The sequence below is a fragment of the Podarcis tiliguerta genome (genome assembly GCF_965153285.1).
Source record: "Podarcis tiliguerta genome assembly, chromosome: 12".
Taxonomy (NCBI): Eukaryota; Metazoa; Chordata; class Lepidosauria; order Squamata; family Lacertidae; genus Podarcis; species Podarcis tiliguerta.
The window spans coordinates 28,136,889-28,155,932 of NC_139545.1; the positions used below are offsets into that span (position 1 = coordinate 28,136,889).

General features: G+C 43.5%; 1 protein-coding gene and 1 long non-coding RNA gene across 2 annotated transcripts in view; both read left to right on the top strand.

Annotated features, from left to right (window-relative positions):
* LOC310660661 overlaps nucleotides 1-19,044 on the top strand; it is a 197,679-nt gene that overhangs the window by 177,087 nt on the left and 1,548 nt on the right. The gene's annotated exons all lie outside the window — the stretch shown is intronic.
* SOSTDC1 (sclerostin domain containing 1) lies at nucleotides 7,929-13,052 on the top strand. The gene is made up of 2 exons (XM_083405650.1): nucleotides 7,929-8,226; nucleotides 11,781-13,052. The coding sequence occupies exons 1-2, from the start codon at nucleotides 8,031-8,033 to the stop codon at nucleotides 12,194-12,196; spliced, it is 612 nt and encodes a 203-aa protein (XP_083261776.1). The 5' UTR covers nucleotides 7,929-8,030; the 3' UTR covers nucleotides 12,197-13,052.

The window sequence follows — 19,044 nt, forward strand, 5'->3', positions numbered from 1 at the left end:
TATTTTTCTGCTTTTGCAGCTCTAATGTATTCGTTACGAGGCCTTCAAACTATGCAAACCTGTTGCTCAACAACTCTCTTTTAAGTCCTAAAGAATTTTATATGGATTATGATTTTATATTCATTTTTGGACTTGTTCTTTTATCGTGCTCCAGATTGTATTTTATTCTGCTTTGAAGTTCATTGCTAGGCTTATTACTTAGGGTGGGGGGCGAAAGCTTGAATTCCATCGCTACCACACTATGCAAAGCAATTAACGTCAACGTCCATTTGGCAGTTGCTTGTCTCACACTTTATTTAGTGTGCTTTTGTTTTGAAAAACTGGCTAGAGGTGAAATGTTTGGGTTCTCCAACCCCCCCCCTTCCCCCCCTTATATTCAGAGGTGAGTGTGGACCATTCATGCACAAGGAAGTCCTGGAGGATACTGATTTGTTTAGATCCATTTGAATGGTTTCCAGCTTGGATCTGGGAAATAAACCACTCTGGTTACCTTTGCAGATGACTTGCACTGGGGAATAGAGAGGGCAACTGCAAGCAACCCTGTTTGTTCTCCTGAACCATGGCATCCTTCCAGATGTATCTCTGGGATATGACTTGTGTTGCACTGCCTCCAGTCACACATGGACAGTAGCATTCAGAAAGTGGCGCTGAGGGATGTCTGTTCCACCTCTTGGCATTGGGGTGCCTCAGGTTCCATCTCTTGCCCCTCTGCTTCTGAACATCTACATGGAACCACTGGGTGAAGTCATCTGGAGATATCAATATATGTGAATGGCATGCAGCTGTAACTCTCCTTTCTACCCGAAGAAGTTGATGGAAACCCCAAACAGATGTCTTGGGGTAGATTAGGACAAATGAACTGAAACCTAATCCAAACAAGAGGGAAGTTATGTGGGTTCTGGATGGGGTTGCATGCCCCTCTCAAGGGTCAAACATGTCATTTGCAGATGCTCTTCAACTCAGCATTTCCCTTGAAGGCATCATCAGGGGCCAGGAATGTCTTTTTATCAGCTTGGGCTGATTCACCAACTCCAGTCTTATCTGACGAAGGCAGAGCTTTTAACTTTTTGATGTGCACTGGAAGTGAGGATTGCATGGGCAAGCCTCTGAACTAGTAATTTATACTTGTCTATGCATATGTTCTGGAACTTTTGTGTTTCTTGACAGGTGTTTGCTCTGAAAAATATCTTCCCCTTTAGATATCATCTTGATGCCTAGGGCACAACGGGGATGGGATCTTGACAGATTTATAAATGACCATAACATTATATGGAATGGGAATGATCTTGTATGACCTTTACAGGACTTAGGCAGTGCATTATTATAGATTCATTCAGCTGAAAGGGTGCGTGCTTTTCCATGAAGTTGCAAAAAGCAAGAATAAGCATCTTGAGAAGCATAGTTAACCAATTCTGCAGAAACATGCAACCCAGATGAACTATCCTACCAAACCGTAAAATCAATTAGATCTCATATATTGAAAATTGTCCTTTCGATCCCTTTATCCCTTGAGTCATTGAGAAAATGTACCCCAGCAAACATACACCAAAGCAACAAGATGTATTTTTCACGGGTGTAACTCTACATCTCTGTACTGAACATACTATGGAGATATTAGAGTAGGTTTCTTGACTTCATGGCACGAGAAAGAGCTGTACTATAAAAAGTTGATATCTTCTAGCCCATAATCCTTTCTCTGCAATTGGCGAGATCCAGCTGCATGATGGGAAGTTTTAATTATTTTAATTAGCACCAGACATTAATAGAGTACTGTGTTCTCTGCTGTCCCCTCCTCACTCCCAAACTCTTGGGAAGGGACATACATGGCTCAGTGGTAAAGCATTTATTTTGCATGCAGGTGGTTCCAGGTTCAGCCTCCAGAATCTCTGGGTAGGGCTTCTCTGAAATTCTGGAGAGCAGCTGCCAGTCAGTGTAGACGCTACTGAGGTAGAGGGACCTAATAGTCTGACTCAGTATAAGGCAACTTCCTATGCTCTTTGGATACTAAAAACTACAGTAAGTCTCTAGGAATCATAGGGAGTTAAGAATTTGGATGGATGTTCTGAGAAAGCTAGCCAATATTGGGATAGATCAGATTCTTCTTCTTCTCACTCTAGCTCATATGCATGGAGGGCCCTCCATGCTTACCAGCCATTTGTATCCCACCTGCAGCATCCCTAGACGTCTATGGTACCAGACTCTCATGCAGGGCAGTAACATCAAAGTGGGGCCTGGGCACATAAATCCAATGTGTGGCATGTCTAGGCTTGGACTGCACTGCACTGTTGATTATGGGATTTTTGTCAGGAAATTAACCTACACAATGCATGCATACCACATCCAAACATCAACAGATCAACATCAGCGGCAGTGAACCTCTGGGGCCATTAGCCCCATGCACAGTGCTTTGCAAACCCCAATCATCAGCTGATCGTGGTGCTTGCAAAAATGTAGACTGAAATGGGTCACCTGGTGTCATTGCGAGGTCAGGTGATTGACAGGTGGACAGATGTCAATTGTGGCTCATGGGGGTGGGTGATAAAGATTTGATCCACCTGTCAGATCCATTCCCCCAACCCTACAAAATCTGCACTCTCCACTTTTATCTACATAGTTAGCAACATAAGAAGTGAGGTAGGTATATTAGGTGCAGGGGGATGTCAGGTGTGTTCTCATTGTCCTCCCTGTTTATGGGCCAGATCAAGGCCAGATATTGCCCAATCTGTTGCTGTTTTGGCTACGCTTTTGACTTTATATTTTTAAGCTGTTTCAAGTTACAGAGTTCTTCAGTACATCAGTTAAGTATTTCTATAGCATTTCCCCTAAGTACTCAAACTCTTTCCCATAAATTACCTAAGCAACGCTTAGGGCAGTGTGATTATCCATGTATTATGGATTGGACTGAGGGCATGAGACAGTGGCTTGTGTAAGGCCACCCACTGAGTTACGCGCCAATAGCTGAGCTAGGGACGTCTTTTAGGTCATAATTGCTCTTAACTGCTCCAAAGGCAAACCATAATTGCTCTAAACTGCCTCACTTTGCCAACTTGCCATTTTTCTACTGCCCAGTCACCAGATATTAAATTCAGTATGCAAACACAAAAGAGATCCATCTCGCCTGGAGATACGAGCTGATTACTTTCCCCACAGCCTGACAGGAAAGTGATGAATCTGCTGCAGTTGGCAGCTCTTCCAGCTCTTGACAGACCAATGAGGCTCTGAGAAAAATGCACCTCCAGATCCCGAACCTTTGAGGAAGTAAAAAAATGTCAGCTGTCAGTGCGACACAACTGGGATAGAAGATCTGTCAGGCAGGGCTCCAAGAGGATAGGTCTTTATAGATCAATAGCAATATTTTACCTGGGAGGCAAAAAGGAAGCCAATATAGACTTCAAAGGCATTATGCTGTCTATGGCCAATACCACTAATTAATCAAGGAGTCCTTTTTAACAGGAGGAGTAGCTGTAGACTGGGACAGGAGCAGCCGATAGACAAGATGTCACACTTATTCTATCAGGAGATCATAAAGGAACAGATAAGTTTGGCAAAGCCTTCATTAGAGAGATGCTGACAGTCTTCTGATCAAAGACAGAAAATAAATGCAATTTAGAATCCAGAATCCAGATGGTCACTCAGAAATACTTCCAGATTGCAGAATACCTTAACAAAAGGTGAAGCAATTTACCAAGATGATCTCATGGTTATCTGGACTACATAAAGTATCCATCACACACACACACACAATGCTGAGACTGCATCTTCTGGATATGACATATTAGTAACTGTCGCCCATGTTTTTGTGACCTCACAGATCAAATGATCTAAAAATCTCCTGATGAGACTCAAAGAGAATTGTAGGAGCAAATATCCATAAAATCTGCAGAGCATATGGAAAACATTGAACAAAGAGAAAACTTTATTGGAGAGGAAATACTTGTAAGAAATAAGCTTGACTTGGATAACTTCACATGCTTGCAAGAAGAAGAAGAGTTTGGATTTGATATCCCGCCTTTCACTCCCTTTAAGGAGTCTCAAAGCGGCTAACATTCTCCTTTCCCTTCCTGCCCCACAACTAACACTCTGTGAGGTGAGTGGGACTGAGAGACTTCAAAGAAGTGTGACTGGCCCAAGGTCACCCAGCAGCTGCAGGTGGAGGAGCGGAGATGCGAACCCGGTTCCCCAGATTACGAGACTACCACTCTTAACCACTACACCACTTTGAAATTGCAGATCCAATTGCAGGTGAGAAGTGGTGGTGAGCTCAGCACGGTGCAGACACATTGGTTCTGCCAGTGCATTTGCACCAAGCCAACCTCACTTTGCTTCCTCCCAGTAAACCACAGCAATGTCTGTGATAAAAGGTGAGGTTAGCACTTCTGCTCCTCCTCACGGACCACTACTGGCTCAGGTTTAAACTGCCACTTCTGTTCTGAAAAATTCCATTTATTATGAGTCCAACCAAAATGTCACAAAGCAGTGAGCAGTACTTTGAGTCCACCAGAGCTGTTCTTCAGGTTGGACATAAAGCAAAGCAGGGGAAGTGGAGCTGAGGGGGGAAAAAGCTGGTTTGATGTTGAAGCCATAATGTCTGCATTGGTCAAAAATTCTCTCTGAGTGTATATCTCTCTGTGTATGTGTGTGGCATAGAAGCACTTCAGAATTTATAACCACACCATTGCAGAAATCCAAAGCAGAACAATGGGAAATCTGTATTGTGTCGATTCTACTTCAAAAATGGGACCGGCAGCATGCCTAGTGTGTTGCCATTGCTGTTTCTTGGACAGAAAGCGCTCGCATCCACGAGGCTCTTCCGTTCCCCATTACGTAGTGCAGAGGAAGAAGGCTGCACATGGAGAAACAAAAGAAGCATATTTTGGGTAAGTCATAATTATATACAATATCTTTCTGATACAGCTGAGCGTGCCTTTATGAATCGTTTAATACAAGGCAGCCTTACTTTATAATTGCTTTATAAAAGCAAAATAGATTTCATCATGTCTACTTTTTTTTTAGGTGGGTTAAATTGGATAGGTATAAAAGAGGAGAGCTGATCGTCTGGCTGTGGCGAGACACAGGACCGCCAAGTCCTGATCAAGGTTTTCCACACAAAAGCAACTGCTAATACACCGCCGTTCCAACCTGCAACATTCTTGCTATTCCAGAAAAGGGTGTGGCCAGTTATAATAACACAGGCAGGTACGGATTGAGCTCTCCTCACTCTCAGCTGCCAAGTGACTTATGGGTTCTGCTTTTCAACACCTCCTGCTTGCCTCCGTGTCTTCCACAGAAGCTGTCACCTGGGTGGTGCGCGATCTCCCATCATTGACATGAGTGGCATCGTTCTCATTAACTTAAATGGTGAAGGTAAAAGCCTTGGGGATGCCACATCCAGCCAGAATTCAGTATTTGGCATTCAACCTAAATTTAGCTACACCAGTCTGAATTGGATTAAATCGTACGTCAAACAACTGAGGTTGCACAAATGTGTTGGGTATAGGTGGTTTTTCTTTTTTCCTATTCTGGGGGTTCCGGTTAAGCATTGAACGGAGGAAGCATGTGCTATAATGTTGCTCCAGAGAAGAGGCTATACAGGAACTCATATGAAGTGCCCTGTGATGTGTTAGATCTAGCTCACGGTGGTTCTCCAAATATTTGTCGGATTACAATTCCCATCATCCCTGACCATTGATCATGTTGGCTGGGACTGATAGAAGTTGTAGTCCAACAACACCTGGAGGTGTTGCTCTGACCATGTGTCCTTTGCCTCTGTTTGCACAAGTTCAGTATGTGCATGCAAAATACGCACTACTTGGAAATAGATGTACTTGCTGGGAGTTCTCAAGTGATTTCTTACAAATGCAAAATGGGCCTAATGTGGCCAGTGCCAGTTCCATACGCTGAAGTGGTCAAGTAGACATAAAGCAATGTGATCTTGCAGATAAACTTGCAGATAAATAAAGGTGTTAAGGGCTTTATATAGTAACGCCTTGAATTTGTCCCAGCAGCAAATTGGCAAGCAGTGCAACCTCCGAGCACAAGTGTTATATGTTGACAAGGTTTCACTCCTGTCAGCAATCGCGCTGCAGCATTCTGCACTAACTGCAGCATCTAGGCCAGGGTTTCCCAAACTTGGGTCTCCAGCTGTTTTGGGACTACAACTCCCATCATCCTTAGCTAGCAGGACCAGTGGCCAGGGATGATGTGAATTGTAGTCCAAAAAACTGATGGAGACGCAAGTTTGGGAAACCCTGACCTAGATCAAGTGCAGACAGTGCCTTGCAGGAATCCAGCTTTGACGCGTGTTTCTGCCAAAAAAGCTACAATCAGGGTACCACAAACATTGGTTGTTGGAACAAAGCCAGCTAAGAGCGCTGGTTAATTTATTTGTTTATTTTTTGCATTTATGCCCCAGCTTTTTCCCCCTCCAAAGGAACTCAAGGTGGCATACATGGTTCTCCCCCTCCTCATCCAATCCCCACAACAACCCTGTGAGGTAGGTTAGGCTGAGAAACAGTGATTGGCACAAGGTCACCCAGTGAGCTTCATGGCCAAGTGGGGATTAGAACCCAGATCTCCCTGGTCCTCCTCGTTCAACATTCTAACCACTACATCTCACTGGCTGTCAGACATAACACTAAGTCAGCTATACTGCATGCTTGTTCCTCCCCAATGGAGGAAGGAGCAAAGTGGAGGCATGCCAGACTAATTTGCTTAAACTATGGTTAGTGGCTTGGCACTGCATGTGGTCATTGCAGGACCAGTTGCCCCGTATCTCAGGGAGAGGAATCTCAAATGAATGCTTAATATCTGGAAGTAAGACATCAGCAGAACGCTACAGGTCAAAGCGAGATTTCCTTCCCCTCTTTGCAGAACAGCTTATTATTACTCATTATGTAAAATATACTTTCACATCCTTCAAATAGCAGTAGACGATTCATGAAGTGAAAGCTCCAAGTTATGTGCCACTTATGCTAGAGTATTCCCACTGGGCTTAATGAGGCTAACTTGGGCCATGTGAGCTGCTGAAGCTGTCTAAAGAAACTTCCTTTGGGGCAAAGAATGCGTATTATCTTTGTCAGCAGTGTCAGAGGAGTACAGCAGAGAATTTCTAGCACACTGAGAAGAGACAATTCCCCTAACACAAACGTTGCTTTAGGAAAGCTTTGCGTTGATCAAAGCTACATTATTAAAATCTTTCTCTAGGCCATCATTAAATTATTCACGGGACACATATAGTGGGCTTCCGTTTTCTCCCCCTTCCAGAAAAGTATGCTTGCCCTGAACCTTTTCCGCAGTGTGCAGAACAATTTTGCATCTTTCACATAAATGACAAAATCCATCTCTCTCTCCCACCCAATACAGTAGTAGAAAGTCTTAGGAAGACAAATCCTTGCTGGCAACAGTGATTCAGGCTGCATACTCCTGAAACCTTGAATCCAAACATGTTCAAAGCATATCATCCCCCCTCAGAGAATTCTGGGCACTGTAGTTTAGCCCTCCCATAGTTACAATTCCCACCAGCAACCCTTAACCACAGTGCCCAGAATTCTTTGAAGGAGAAAATGTGCTTCCAATGTGCTTTAAAGGTATTGTGAGTATGCAGCAGGTGAGAGGGGGAGTCAGGTATGCAGAGTGTCAGAAACGGCAAACCAGCTTATGCCCTCTACAGTGTCTGCTTGCTACTGAACAGCTCTTCGATTCCTCCCTCCCTCTCCCCATCCTCAAAAACCTGGCCTAGGAATCCTGCAATTAGTGACTTTTCCCCCTTAAGCTCCTCCTTTGCTCCAGCCTTCCACTGGTAAAAAAAAAAAAAAAGAATCCTTTGCTGCTTCCAGGGGATCCCACCCTCTCCTTGTCTGTGTTTTCATCCTGAAGCGCTCCCCAAGCTTACACTTCCACGAGTGCCAAGCCTCTGGGACTATATAAAGGGAGTCTCTGGGAGGAATTTCACAGTTGCAGAAAAGGCGGCGGAGGAAGCAGCAGCAGCAGGAGCTGGGATTCAACAGGCGCGCACACAGCTTGAGCCAGCCATGCTCCTCTCCGCTCTACAGCTCTCTGGCATTCTGCTCGCCTGCCTGCTCCTGAAGGGCTGCTGGGCTTTCAAGAACGATGCCACCGAGATCCTTTATTCCCACGTGGTGAAACCCATTCCGGCCAGCTCCAGCAACAACAGCACCTTGAACCAAGCGAGAAATGGAGGCAGACACCCGGGATTCGACCGGACCAGTAAGTATCTGTTTGGAGTTGTACAGATGCGCTCTGTTCGTTATCCCCTCCTCAAGTACACTCCCTGCCCTTTATTTTATTTGACATACGATGTTTCAAAAGTCGAATTGCGTTTGCCATTAAGGATGCACCCCTTTAGAAGTTCCTGTGGAGAATTCCGTCTCAAGGGGGGGGGGGTCCTCCAAGCACGCTTTTAAAAATAAAAATGAATGAGTTCTCGTGCCAAAAACGTGGCAGGCTTATTATTAGTAATTCCAAATTAGATCCAGGCTTTTTGCATTTTGGAGTTCTCTCCTGGATCCTGTGCTCATGAGATCTGAACAGGGAGCAAAAGACAGAATATTAAATGAAGAAAAAGAGAAGTGCTTCGGTTATTTATTTTTTTCTCCTTCCAGATCGGGGGCTACTTGAGATTACCTTTCATTTCTCATAAAGCGTCTTTGTAAGGGACAAAGTACTGTAGTTCAGGAGAGACAATGCTTTCTCTCCTCTAGTCAGTCTCTCTCTCTCTCTCTCTCTCTCTCTCTCTCTCTCTCTCTCTCTCTCTCAGCGGGCTTTTCAGCTAGCTCATTCGTCTGTGCCCCTTCACAAAGCTAACATTTACTTTCAGCAGCCAAGCTTTGATTTGGTTCCAGCATTTTTGTTTTTTACTTCCTGAATTAGCACTTACCTGCTTAACTCCTCTAGTCAGTGTCAACAAACAGGTTCACAACCTACCCGGGATCTCTGCTCCAACTTGCCTTTGAAAATGCCCTGCTCCCCTGATTGGGCTTTTGGCTGGGGGGGAAAAGAGGGGCACAGTTGGGAAATGTGTTTTTTTTCCGGGGGGGTGGTGGTGGTCGAGTTGACTTGAGCCATAAACCAGAACATCCTTGTGTCCCAAAAGAGTAAAAAAAAGTTGATGACCACGTTTTTTAAAACAAGGAAAAAAGGCTTGCCTGCATTTCTGCTTAAGCGTAGCTTAAATACACAGGAAATATCTTGTCAATGCAAGATTACATGAACAGCCCGGTATGCATTCATTGTCAGCGAACTGTCACTACGGGGGTGGGAGGGGAGCTAAAGTTGTACGCATGCAAGCGCTGAAGAAGACAGACAATGCAAAGTGGTAACCACTTCCTTTCACTCACATTCCTGAGCCAGGTGCAGGATGCAAACCTGGATCAAAATTATTTGGGTGAGGAACAGTGTGCAGAAATCCATTCCTCTTAAAATAGTCCGTGGGGAATAGTTGGTGAAGCTGCTGTCTCTTCAAGTAATAAATAGTCACACACACACAACCTGGGTGGAGACTTCCTGCAGAATGTCACCATAGAGAGGGAATTGGTTGATGGACATGGCATGTTGGCACATTAGCAAATTCAGCTTTGCCTTACTAGAATTTGGAGAAGATCTCTTGTGCGAACCCTATTGGTGCCATCTTGCACAAAAGAACGTCCTTGCAGAGTGTGCCTTAAGGAATACCTGCTGGTTCTTGAAAAATGGAGTTGGTTGAAAAATCCAGTGTGCATGGAGTGTTAGATTACACCTAATACCCTCCCTCCACAAAAGGTTTGGCAAATTTGAGTTGGCCTGTTGTGCCTATATAAGACAAACCTTTCGCATAAGCTCTTCCAGACAAATATCCCTCCATATTGAGGAGACTGCAAAAAAGTCGATATGTCTTCTTCTTCTTCTTCTTCTTCTTCTTCTTCTAAAATGGTCACTCAACTCTACTTGAAATCAAAGCAGCAAACATAAGTTGAAATATCATGGGCGTGACGCTTTGCTCATTAACTATAATTCTGCTTATTTGCATTGCTCTTGAATAACATTGCACAGTTTCCACTTTCTTTAAGAAAGAGAAAGCATAAGAGTGAAAGGTGTGTGTTGAAATTCATGGTGTGTGATCATTTCAAAGGGTAATTATTAAAATAAGGAATTGTGCTTACTTCGTTGAGGGTATATCTCTGCAGATGTAAGCAGGCACAAACATGTCTGTATTTGCGGCTGGTTCAGTGCCTTGGTACAATGTCAGTTGCCTTTTTTAAAAAATGAAATAATATTGCCTCAGGTTTAGCAGTATTACCTGTTTTAAGTAAGCGTACTGACAAGCAATGTTGCAATACTGTAATACTGTCGCCTGAAGAAAACTGTGTATTTTGACAAAGAAAAATGTATAGAATACAGTTTTCTAAGAATCTTCCTCAGAGCTAGAGTTTTCCTTGAAGATGGTATGCATACATTGAGCTTTTTTGTATTGTTGTTATTTAAATCCAGCATATTAATTTCCTAAACTCCCCAAACAACACGCATAAATCTTCACACCAGCTAAACAAATACTTAGCATCTTGGAACAAATCCATCTTAGATCAAGATCCAGGACAATGATTTCATGCAAGTCAGGTAGATGGATGGAAGCTTTTAACACAGTATTACTTCTGATACCATCAGAAGCTGAGGCAGCTTATATACAAACAGGCCACAATTAGCAACCTACTTACCTCTGGGGCAATCCCACTAGCTTTTAGACCTGCACTATTACATTACAGCTTTAGTCATTCAGTTTTGGCCCAGAACAGGGATGGGGAGCCTGTGGCCCTCCAGGCACTGTTGGACTTGAACTCTTGTCTCTTGGCCAGGCTAGCTGGGGCTGATGAGAGCTGTAGTCCACCAACATCTGGAAGGTCACAGGTTCTCCATCCCTGGGCCAGAGGGAGAAGTAGAAGCCAATAATCAGTGCCTGCCCTCCATTGAGTTAGATCAGTGTTTCCCAAACTTGGGTCTCCAGCTGTTTTTGGACTACAAGTCCCATCATCCCTAGCTAGCAAGACCAGAGGTCAGAGATGATGGGAATTGTAGTCCAAAAACAGCTGGAGACCCAAGTTTGGGAAACACTGGGCTAGATGAAGTACACATCTATAGTGGAAAAATATTATACCAAATAATCACCCAGGACATCTATGAAATGTCAACTGACTGCCAGGGGTCGACCTTTTCTGTGCCCCAGTTCAGACATTTGCCCAGTCTCCATGTGACTGAGGAGAAACATGCCCCTCTCATTCCTCCACCATTCAGATGGTGTAACAAGAGTTGAATGCACAATACCAGCTTCCATGGAAGCCCTGCTGACACAATTTCTCACCCTCAAAAGAGATTTGGTGCCGGTGCTATTGTGGCCGGCGTGTATGTGCAGTAAAATGTGTATTGCAGGGAATCAAGGGAAATTACAGTGGCTGCTTGGGTGATGGGAAGTATCTTGTGATCACAGAAGTAGCTGCTGCAATACTCTGTGAATCCCTGCATGAGCAGATCCACAAACAGTTACTCTTATGAAGTTGGTTGCAGCAGCAAGGGGGAGGAGCAATAATGTAAAATATGGATGTTGACATGGACTTCCTGGCTTGCATATTACATCATCTACACATAGTGCAGCAGGAAGGAGCTCCATCTCACTGCCACATGAAGGACATATAAACATGGGTACCAAGGCTTTGTGAGCTACTCTGATGCAAGAAATAAATGTAGGCCATTGGAATTTGAGCGTTGACCTCCATGTTCTGTGCCTTTGACAGGTCGCGTTCAAGTTGGATGCCGGGAACTGAGATCCACCAAATACATTTCCGATGGCCAATGTACCAGTATAAACCCTCTGAAAGAGCTGGTGTGCGCTGGGGAGTGTCTCCCTTTGCCAGTGTTGCCTAACTGGATCGGAGGAGGCTATGGTTCCAAGTACTGGAGCAGAAGGAGCTCACAGGAGTGGCGATGTGTCAATGACAAGACCCGCACCCAAAGGATTCAGCTTCAGTGTCAAGATGGAAGTACAAGAACCTACAAAGTAACTGTCGTTACGGCTTGCAAGTGCAAGAGATACACCAGGCAACACAACGAATCCAGCCATAACTTTGAAGGAGCATCTCAAACAAAGCCCGCGCAGCATCATAAAGAGAGGAAAAGGAACAGCAAATCCATGAAGCATCCCCCAAGTTAGAACTCAGCCATCCATCTTAAAATTTGAACTTATCAATGAATTGCCTGCTTTACAGATATCACTGCCTAACGAAAACTCTATCATGTCATTGTTTGCTTCACAGCTGGGTGTACATATACTTGTGGCTTTGACCAAACTCAAAAGGGCATTCTGTGCATAAGGACCTTTTGGGGGGGGGGGTGAGTTCAGCATCTATATTTTCAAGATAGGCTCCAGACCTGCAGCTCAATGAACTTCTTTTTACTGGAAACAAAAGAGCTGTTGACATGGACATGCGATGTTTTATATTGTAGAGAGCTGCTGTTGTGTTTTTATGGGCACATGTTCTCAATCAAGTATTTAAACCATGTCTCACACCTCTCATTTAAAAGAAAAGGAATGATTTGGATTTCACACCGGGGGGGGGGGGGGAGTATTGTTCATGCTGATCATTTTATTCCAAACCTTTGTATCCATAGAGTTGTAAACAAAAGCAAAATACGCATGACAGCAGCTTCAAAAGTAAATTTGAACAAAAAGCTATTTATTAATGTAATTATTTAATGAGCTTTGATGTGTTTTATATTTTTTAAGACGCCTGTTTTATGTCTTATCATGCCCCTCCCTACATGCATCAAAGTGTTTTCCTATGATTTTTGGTCAGAGTAGAATATACATTTTGTAGATAATGTAAAATAGATATTTTAACCTTTGTAGTTTCTCATTTTGGTTTTCAACTCAAGGAAGCTAAAACGTGGGAAATGTTGTGTAAATACACTGTAAAGTGCATTTGTATTTTTTTATGTGTGCGGTAAAAAAAAGTAGATCTTACTTCATATCAGTTTCATCCATTTTTAATAAAAACGTATCAACAACATTGTTATTGTCCTTTGTTTAATAGCACATAAAAGAATGGTGCATCAGTGACATAAAGTAAGGGCTGTTTCTGAGTGGCAGATCACATCAGGGTACTCTGGGTTGGCACCCCATAGCTGCTGGGGTGGTGGACATGTTCAGCCACCTTCCAACATTGCTGCAGCTTACCTAGATCGGGCTGAAGCAGGGCACAGCGGCAGTGAGTCTAGGGTTGGTGAACATCAGTGGAAACCCCAGATGGGCTCTGCTGGTACACCTACATAGCCTCGATCTTGCCACTGCTCTTTCCCTGTCCTGGTCCTGTCCAAATAAACTCAAGTAACACCACTGTGTAGAGGGCAGCTCCTCCTCACCACACCCAGTGCTATTGTTCAAACCACCACCAGACATTTGTGGTGGGGACATTGATTGTGGCATGGAGGAAATTGCCCCTGGGCGGTATACAAGAAAATAGATTCACCACTGTAAGAATCCTTTGGGCAGCGTGAAGGGACTCCCCCTGCCCCCTGCTTAATCTGTGCTGGGATTTTCCTCAACCCTCTGGAGCAGATTTGGGGAGGTTGTGCAGAGAGATTGAGAGGAAAAGGCACAAGCAGAAATACTTGGGCTAGTGGATCTATTTAGTTTCATAACATATAAGCACTTGCCTCCTGCCCCACATATCATGCATGATCACCATTGCCTAAGGGGAAGAGCAGGGTGTGCTTTCTGGAAACCCACAGAAATGCCAATGTTCAGCCCCCAGTATTCAGAGGGCTGCATAGGAAGCAGACTCTCAGAGCGTTCCCTAGATTTCTCCCTTTGGTGACGCCACTGCAGTGTGCGGTTAGTGGCTTGAGGGAAGGGAATTGTTTTTAAGATGGTTGAAGACTGTATTATAACATAGGCATCATCTGGCCTTGGCATACAGCAGTCATCTACTGGTAAATTGGGATCTATGAGTTGACCTCAGGGTAAGTGGCAGATCAGAAAGATTTTCTGACCCTCAATTGTTTAAAAAATAGCAACAAATGAGAGGCTCCCCACTTAGGCTTCTGAAATGAAGAAAGTGTCAGAGGAAAACGGAATGGAGTTTTGTGTGGAAGGGCTGTGGGTTCAGTTGCAAGGGGATGGGGTGGGGGAATCCTGGGCTAAGCATGTTGTTTAATTCTAAGAGTCATAGCATCTAGTAAACATACAAATGAATGTGCTCAGAAACAATCACATCTTTCTTTTGGAAAAGCAACCCAGGGAGGGCAGGGATATGCATCAGTCTTATGTATTCTTGGGGGGGGGGGGGGACATGGCTGTGAGTGCTCTCACATGAAGTTATGGTGGCCACCAATTTGGATGTCTTTAGGTAAATTCATGGAGTATCAGGAGCTACTAGCCATGGTGGTTACACTCTGCCTCCATGTCAGAGACAGTATGCCTCTGTGTTGGAGACAGTATGCCTCTGAGTGCTGGGAATCACAAGTGGGAAGAGCACTCTTGAACTCAGGTCCTTCCTTTGAGGCTTCCAATAGGCAACTGGTTGGCCACTGTGAGTACAGAATGTTGGAGTAGATCAGCATTTCCGAAACTTGGGTCTCCAACTGTTTTGGACTACAGCTCCCATCATCCCTGGCCACTGGTCCTGCTAGCTAGGGATGATGGGAGTTGTAGTCAAAAAAAAAAAAAAAAACAGCTGGAGACCCAGGTTTCAGAAACCCTGGACTAGCTGCACCACTGGCCTTATCCAATGGGCTCTTCTTAACTTCTTAAATGTATTGTGTGGCTGTGACCCAAGACCACCACTTTGCCCCTGCGGCAAAGCAGTCAGTAGCACTCATACGGGGCTCTCTGGTTAGCTGCATCTTGCTCTGAGGAATGGTTATTTCTCAAGAGCAAAGCACTGTGGGCAAAGGGCTACACCACTGCCACTTTGCCATGGCCAATACTGTTTAAATTTGAACAGCAGCAGCTTTTCAAGTTGAACTACTCTTAAACTACAGTAGTAGTATGGGTGCTCTTCAAGGTCTTCTGAACCTGGAAGGACCCGACATTTTCTAGGGTCCTTTTTCAGGACACACACAAAAAGAGGAGGTCAGTGGTAGCTCTGCCTCATTTGGGTAGAATGTATTGTACTGGTTCAAAGAACATGATTCATTTTGCAAGCAAGCAGTTCATCCAGTAGTGTCTCGAAGCCACATTCGTTTGCAAACAGAGGAGGTGGGGCAAGCACGTCCTGCAAAAGAAATTAACACCCCCATTCCAGCCATGTTGCAATTAACTAGGGAAGACATTTTCTTTATTGACATAGGCACATCAAGCAATTAAACAATGCTTAAATACTACATGGCAACTTTATGGTCAGGTTCCAGAGATACTCAGAATGAGTTATCTGTAAAATCAGCTGTACATGATACTTGGGCAAAGTTTTGGGCACATGTGGGAACTGCCCAAGGGCTGCTAACCAACCAGACATTTCATTCGCTGATTTCCTGGAGGATAAGGCTCTCATAGAAACCATAGAGATGTAGAGTTGGAAGGGACCCTGAGGATCATCTAGTCCAACCCCCTGCAATACAGGAATATGCAGCTGTCCCATACGGGGATCAAACTTGCCACCTTGGCATTATCAGCACCTTGCTCTAACCAACACCAATGCATACTATTTTATGATGACTATATTACTTCCAGTACCAGAGGCAATATGCCTCTGAATACCAGTTGCTGGAAGCTGCAACCAGACAGTGAGCCCTGTTTGTGAGCTTTCCATAAGCAGATTGGCCATTGTGAGAACAGAAGGTTGGACTAGATGGGCCTTTGCTCTGATCCAATAGAGCTCTTCTTATGTTCTGATGATTCTTGGTGGCTAAATAAATCTATTTTACATCATGTAAATACACTTTGTCATCATTTTCATTAATATTTAATTTATTTAAATATTTTTGACAACCTTTTAGGGCAAGGCCATCCAAAAATCTAATAATTCAATGGGTTGGATTAAGACTACATCAGACGCCATTTAGTCCCATTGAAAACAATGAAACAGATGTATCCATGGGACTAAAGGGTGACTAAATCAGTCTGGATCCAGCCAATATGTGATGCTAAAATGCAAAATCAGTTTGCAAAAGAGAAAAAGAAGAAAAAGGTGCCACCATTTAAACAGCAGAATCATTCAAAGCCAAACAATAATCTGCTGGAATATATAACAGAAAAGTCTCATAGAAAAGAACACAATTCTTCTGTCATTTGGTTTATAAAATGTAGAGTGCCAACTGTGTCTATGAACAAGGATATACACCCCCCCCCCCCTTTAACTGATTAATCCCAGTGCTGGCATGAGTCAGCTGAAAAAGCAATATCAACCTCATTAGTGAACTGTTATCTGCTGATGAAAAATGCCTAGAGCCAAGGAGTAATCAGGGTTATATTTAATGAAAGGAAATACATTCTCCTCTGGCATATTTGCTGTTTTGAGAGCACCATGGAAATACAGAGGAACAACATATGATGATGGTTGGAAGGAAGGAGTGAGCTACAATAGCTTTAAAAGATTCCCAGTTTGGGAGACAAAGTTTGTGACATGTTTGCAACAACGATTAGAAGCTTAATTTTCATTCTGTTTCCCCTTTCAACTGCCGCCACACACACAACCTGCTAGGCATTTCTCCTCAACTGTCTTTGAAATCCAGAAATGTCAAATCCAAGTTCAGTCACAGAATAATGCTGACTTGAATAACACCCTTGGAAATACCTAAAAGATTTCTGCCTCATAAATAACCAGAGTCCTCCTCAACCTGACCTTTACATCCTTCCTGAAGAACTGCCACATTAATCATGAGCGTGTTCAACACATTCCACTCTGGGATTCTTGTTGCTACAGTGCTAACTTGGAGGATTTCAGAAACTTAGAAGGATCCGCGAGTGCTGGAAAGCATTCTCTTCTCATGATGCATTTCCTTTCCCGCAGGCCAGGCAAGGGGCTTTGATTTTAATTTCATTGACATACTTGTAAATGTAGCTCCAGGTGAAAACTTAAATTTGTCTGCAGATTTATGAGCCAGGCAGACAGTCTGTCACTAGACTTGTTCCCTTTGCTTGAACATCAGCCCCACAACAAGACTTGCCTGAGCATCTTTTTGAAAGCCATCCAGCTTTTCAAATTGTTTCACGTTTTGCCCATGTCAATTTCTTCTGAGGGATGCTGGGAGATCTTGTTGGGTCTGCAATATTAAAGCGAGCTGACTCCATTCACTTCGCAGGCTATGATGCAGATTGGAACACAAATAGCTTTGGTTTTTGCACATCTTTCAATTTTTCAATACAGAACCACAAACTGATCATCCAAAAAACAAATGAATATTGAAATACAGATAAAACAAGCATTTTAGGTTACCATGCACACCAAAATATGTATTTTAGGGTAGAATAAAAATGCATATTTTATGGAGAAAATACCATGTGCATATTTCTGCTGTTGTTTTTAAAATGCAGCTTGATGTGGAAACATGCTTGAAGAGCCTGATATAAACAGAAGCAGACAGACCTGTCCATTCTCATTCCTCCTCTACATCAACCTCTGCAATCCTATGTACTCTTACTTGGAAGTAAATTAAGCACAGTGGGACTTACTTCTGTGTAAAGGAATGCATTGCAATTTTTTTAAAAAAACAACAACTCAAGACCTCTCTGTTTCCCCTGGTATGGAGATATTCCATACTCTAATAATTGGAGAATATATCCATATTGATCACAATACTGAATTCAATTAACTTCTCGCAATGCTCCAAATTTGTTCTTAACACATTTGGGAAATGGCAGTATCTTTGCCACATGGCTGAACAGCCTGTTCTGTTTTTAAAAATCAACCAAGCTTCTCATCTTCCAGTTCCTGAAATGAGAAGCAGGGATGCCTGGAATTTGGAATGCAACTTCTTGAAATGTAGAATGCACTCAGGGGCACCAATGTGCATCAAGTAAATAAGACATTTTATACTGTAACTAATCTGGTTATAGGATGAGGCTATAGATTCACCACAGCTACCTGATAACTATCTGCTAGGGTAGCTGAACCAAGGGTGATGGGCATTACAGAGGAGATCTTCAAAATTCCCTGGTGAGACTAGCAGTTCTGTGAGGCTGTGACTTTATAGCATAATGCACCAATATAAGAAAATGACCAGTCTATGAAATCCTTGAAAAAATGTATGGTTAAAGGCTGCAGGTTTGTGTGTCCACGTGTGTGCAGCCAGCACTCATGCATGCTCATATACACACTTCTGAGACCTTTAGGATCGTTTGCTGGGAGTTATGATGTGTGTGTTAACCCATAACCTTATGCCCACAAGAAGCTCTCACACAAAGAAATAAAGAAAGCTTGGTTTATTATATAAAATAGGCATGACAGAAAAGATATATAGTGGTACCTCTGGATGCGAACGGGATCCATTCCAGAGCCCCATTCACATCCTGAAGCGAACGCAAGCTGCGTCTGTGCGTCTGCGCTTCCGTGCATGACGTCATTTTGAGCGTCTGCGCATGCATGAGCGGCAAAACCTTGAAGTAATGTGTTCTGTTACTTCCGGGTCACCGCAGAGCGCAACCTGAAAACGCTCAACCCGAAGCTACTTCAACCTGAGGCATGACTGTAAATATAAATGCTACTTTAGACAGCAGAGTTACAGTCGAAGCAGGTGGCAAATTACAATACATACACACTTTAATTAAAGAGTTAAATATTTCCTAACTATTCTATGAAGCTTACAGAAGAATGGGCACGACAAATTTGCCATAGACTCACACTAGGAGAGGGGGGAAGGAAAGTGTGCCTGTCCTTAGAGTTCTGGAAAGCACTGGGTAAGTTCTGCCCTGTTGGAGCTATGAGAGCTAACTGACCTTTGAATTGAATGGGTTTTTAAATACCAATTTGCCAAGGTACACCAGTATAGATGGGAGAGAGCTGTGGACTGAGGGATTCCTGCAGTTTCCATAATCCCTTCCAGAATTTCCTGCCTAGTTCTCTT

Excerpts from the sequence above, each read along its gene's own strand:
- SOSTDC1 (XM_083405650.1), top strand. The coding sequence starts at position 8,031 with ATGCTCCTCTCCGCTCTACAGCTCTCTGGCATTCTGCTCGCCTGCCTG. Across the intron at positions 8,227-11,780 it reads CCCGGGATTCGACCGGACCA|GTCGCGTTCAAGTTGGATGC; the intron begins GTAAGTATCTGT and ends TGCCTTTGACAG.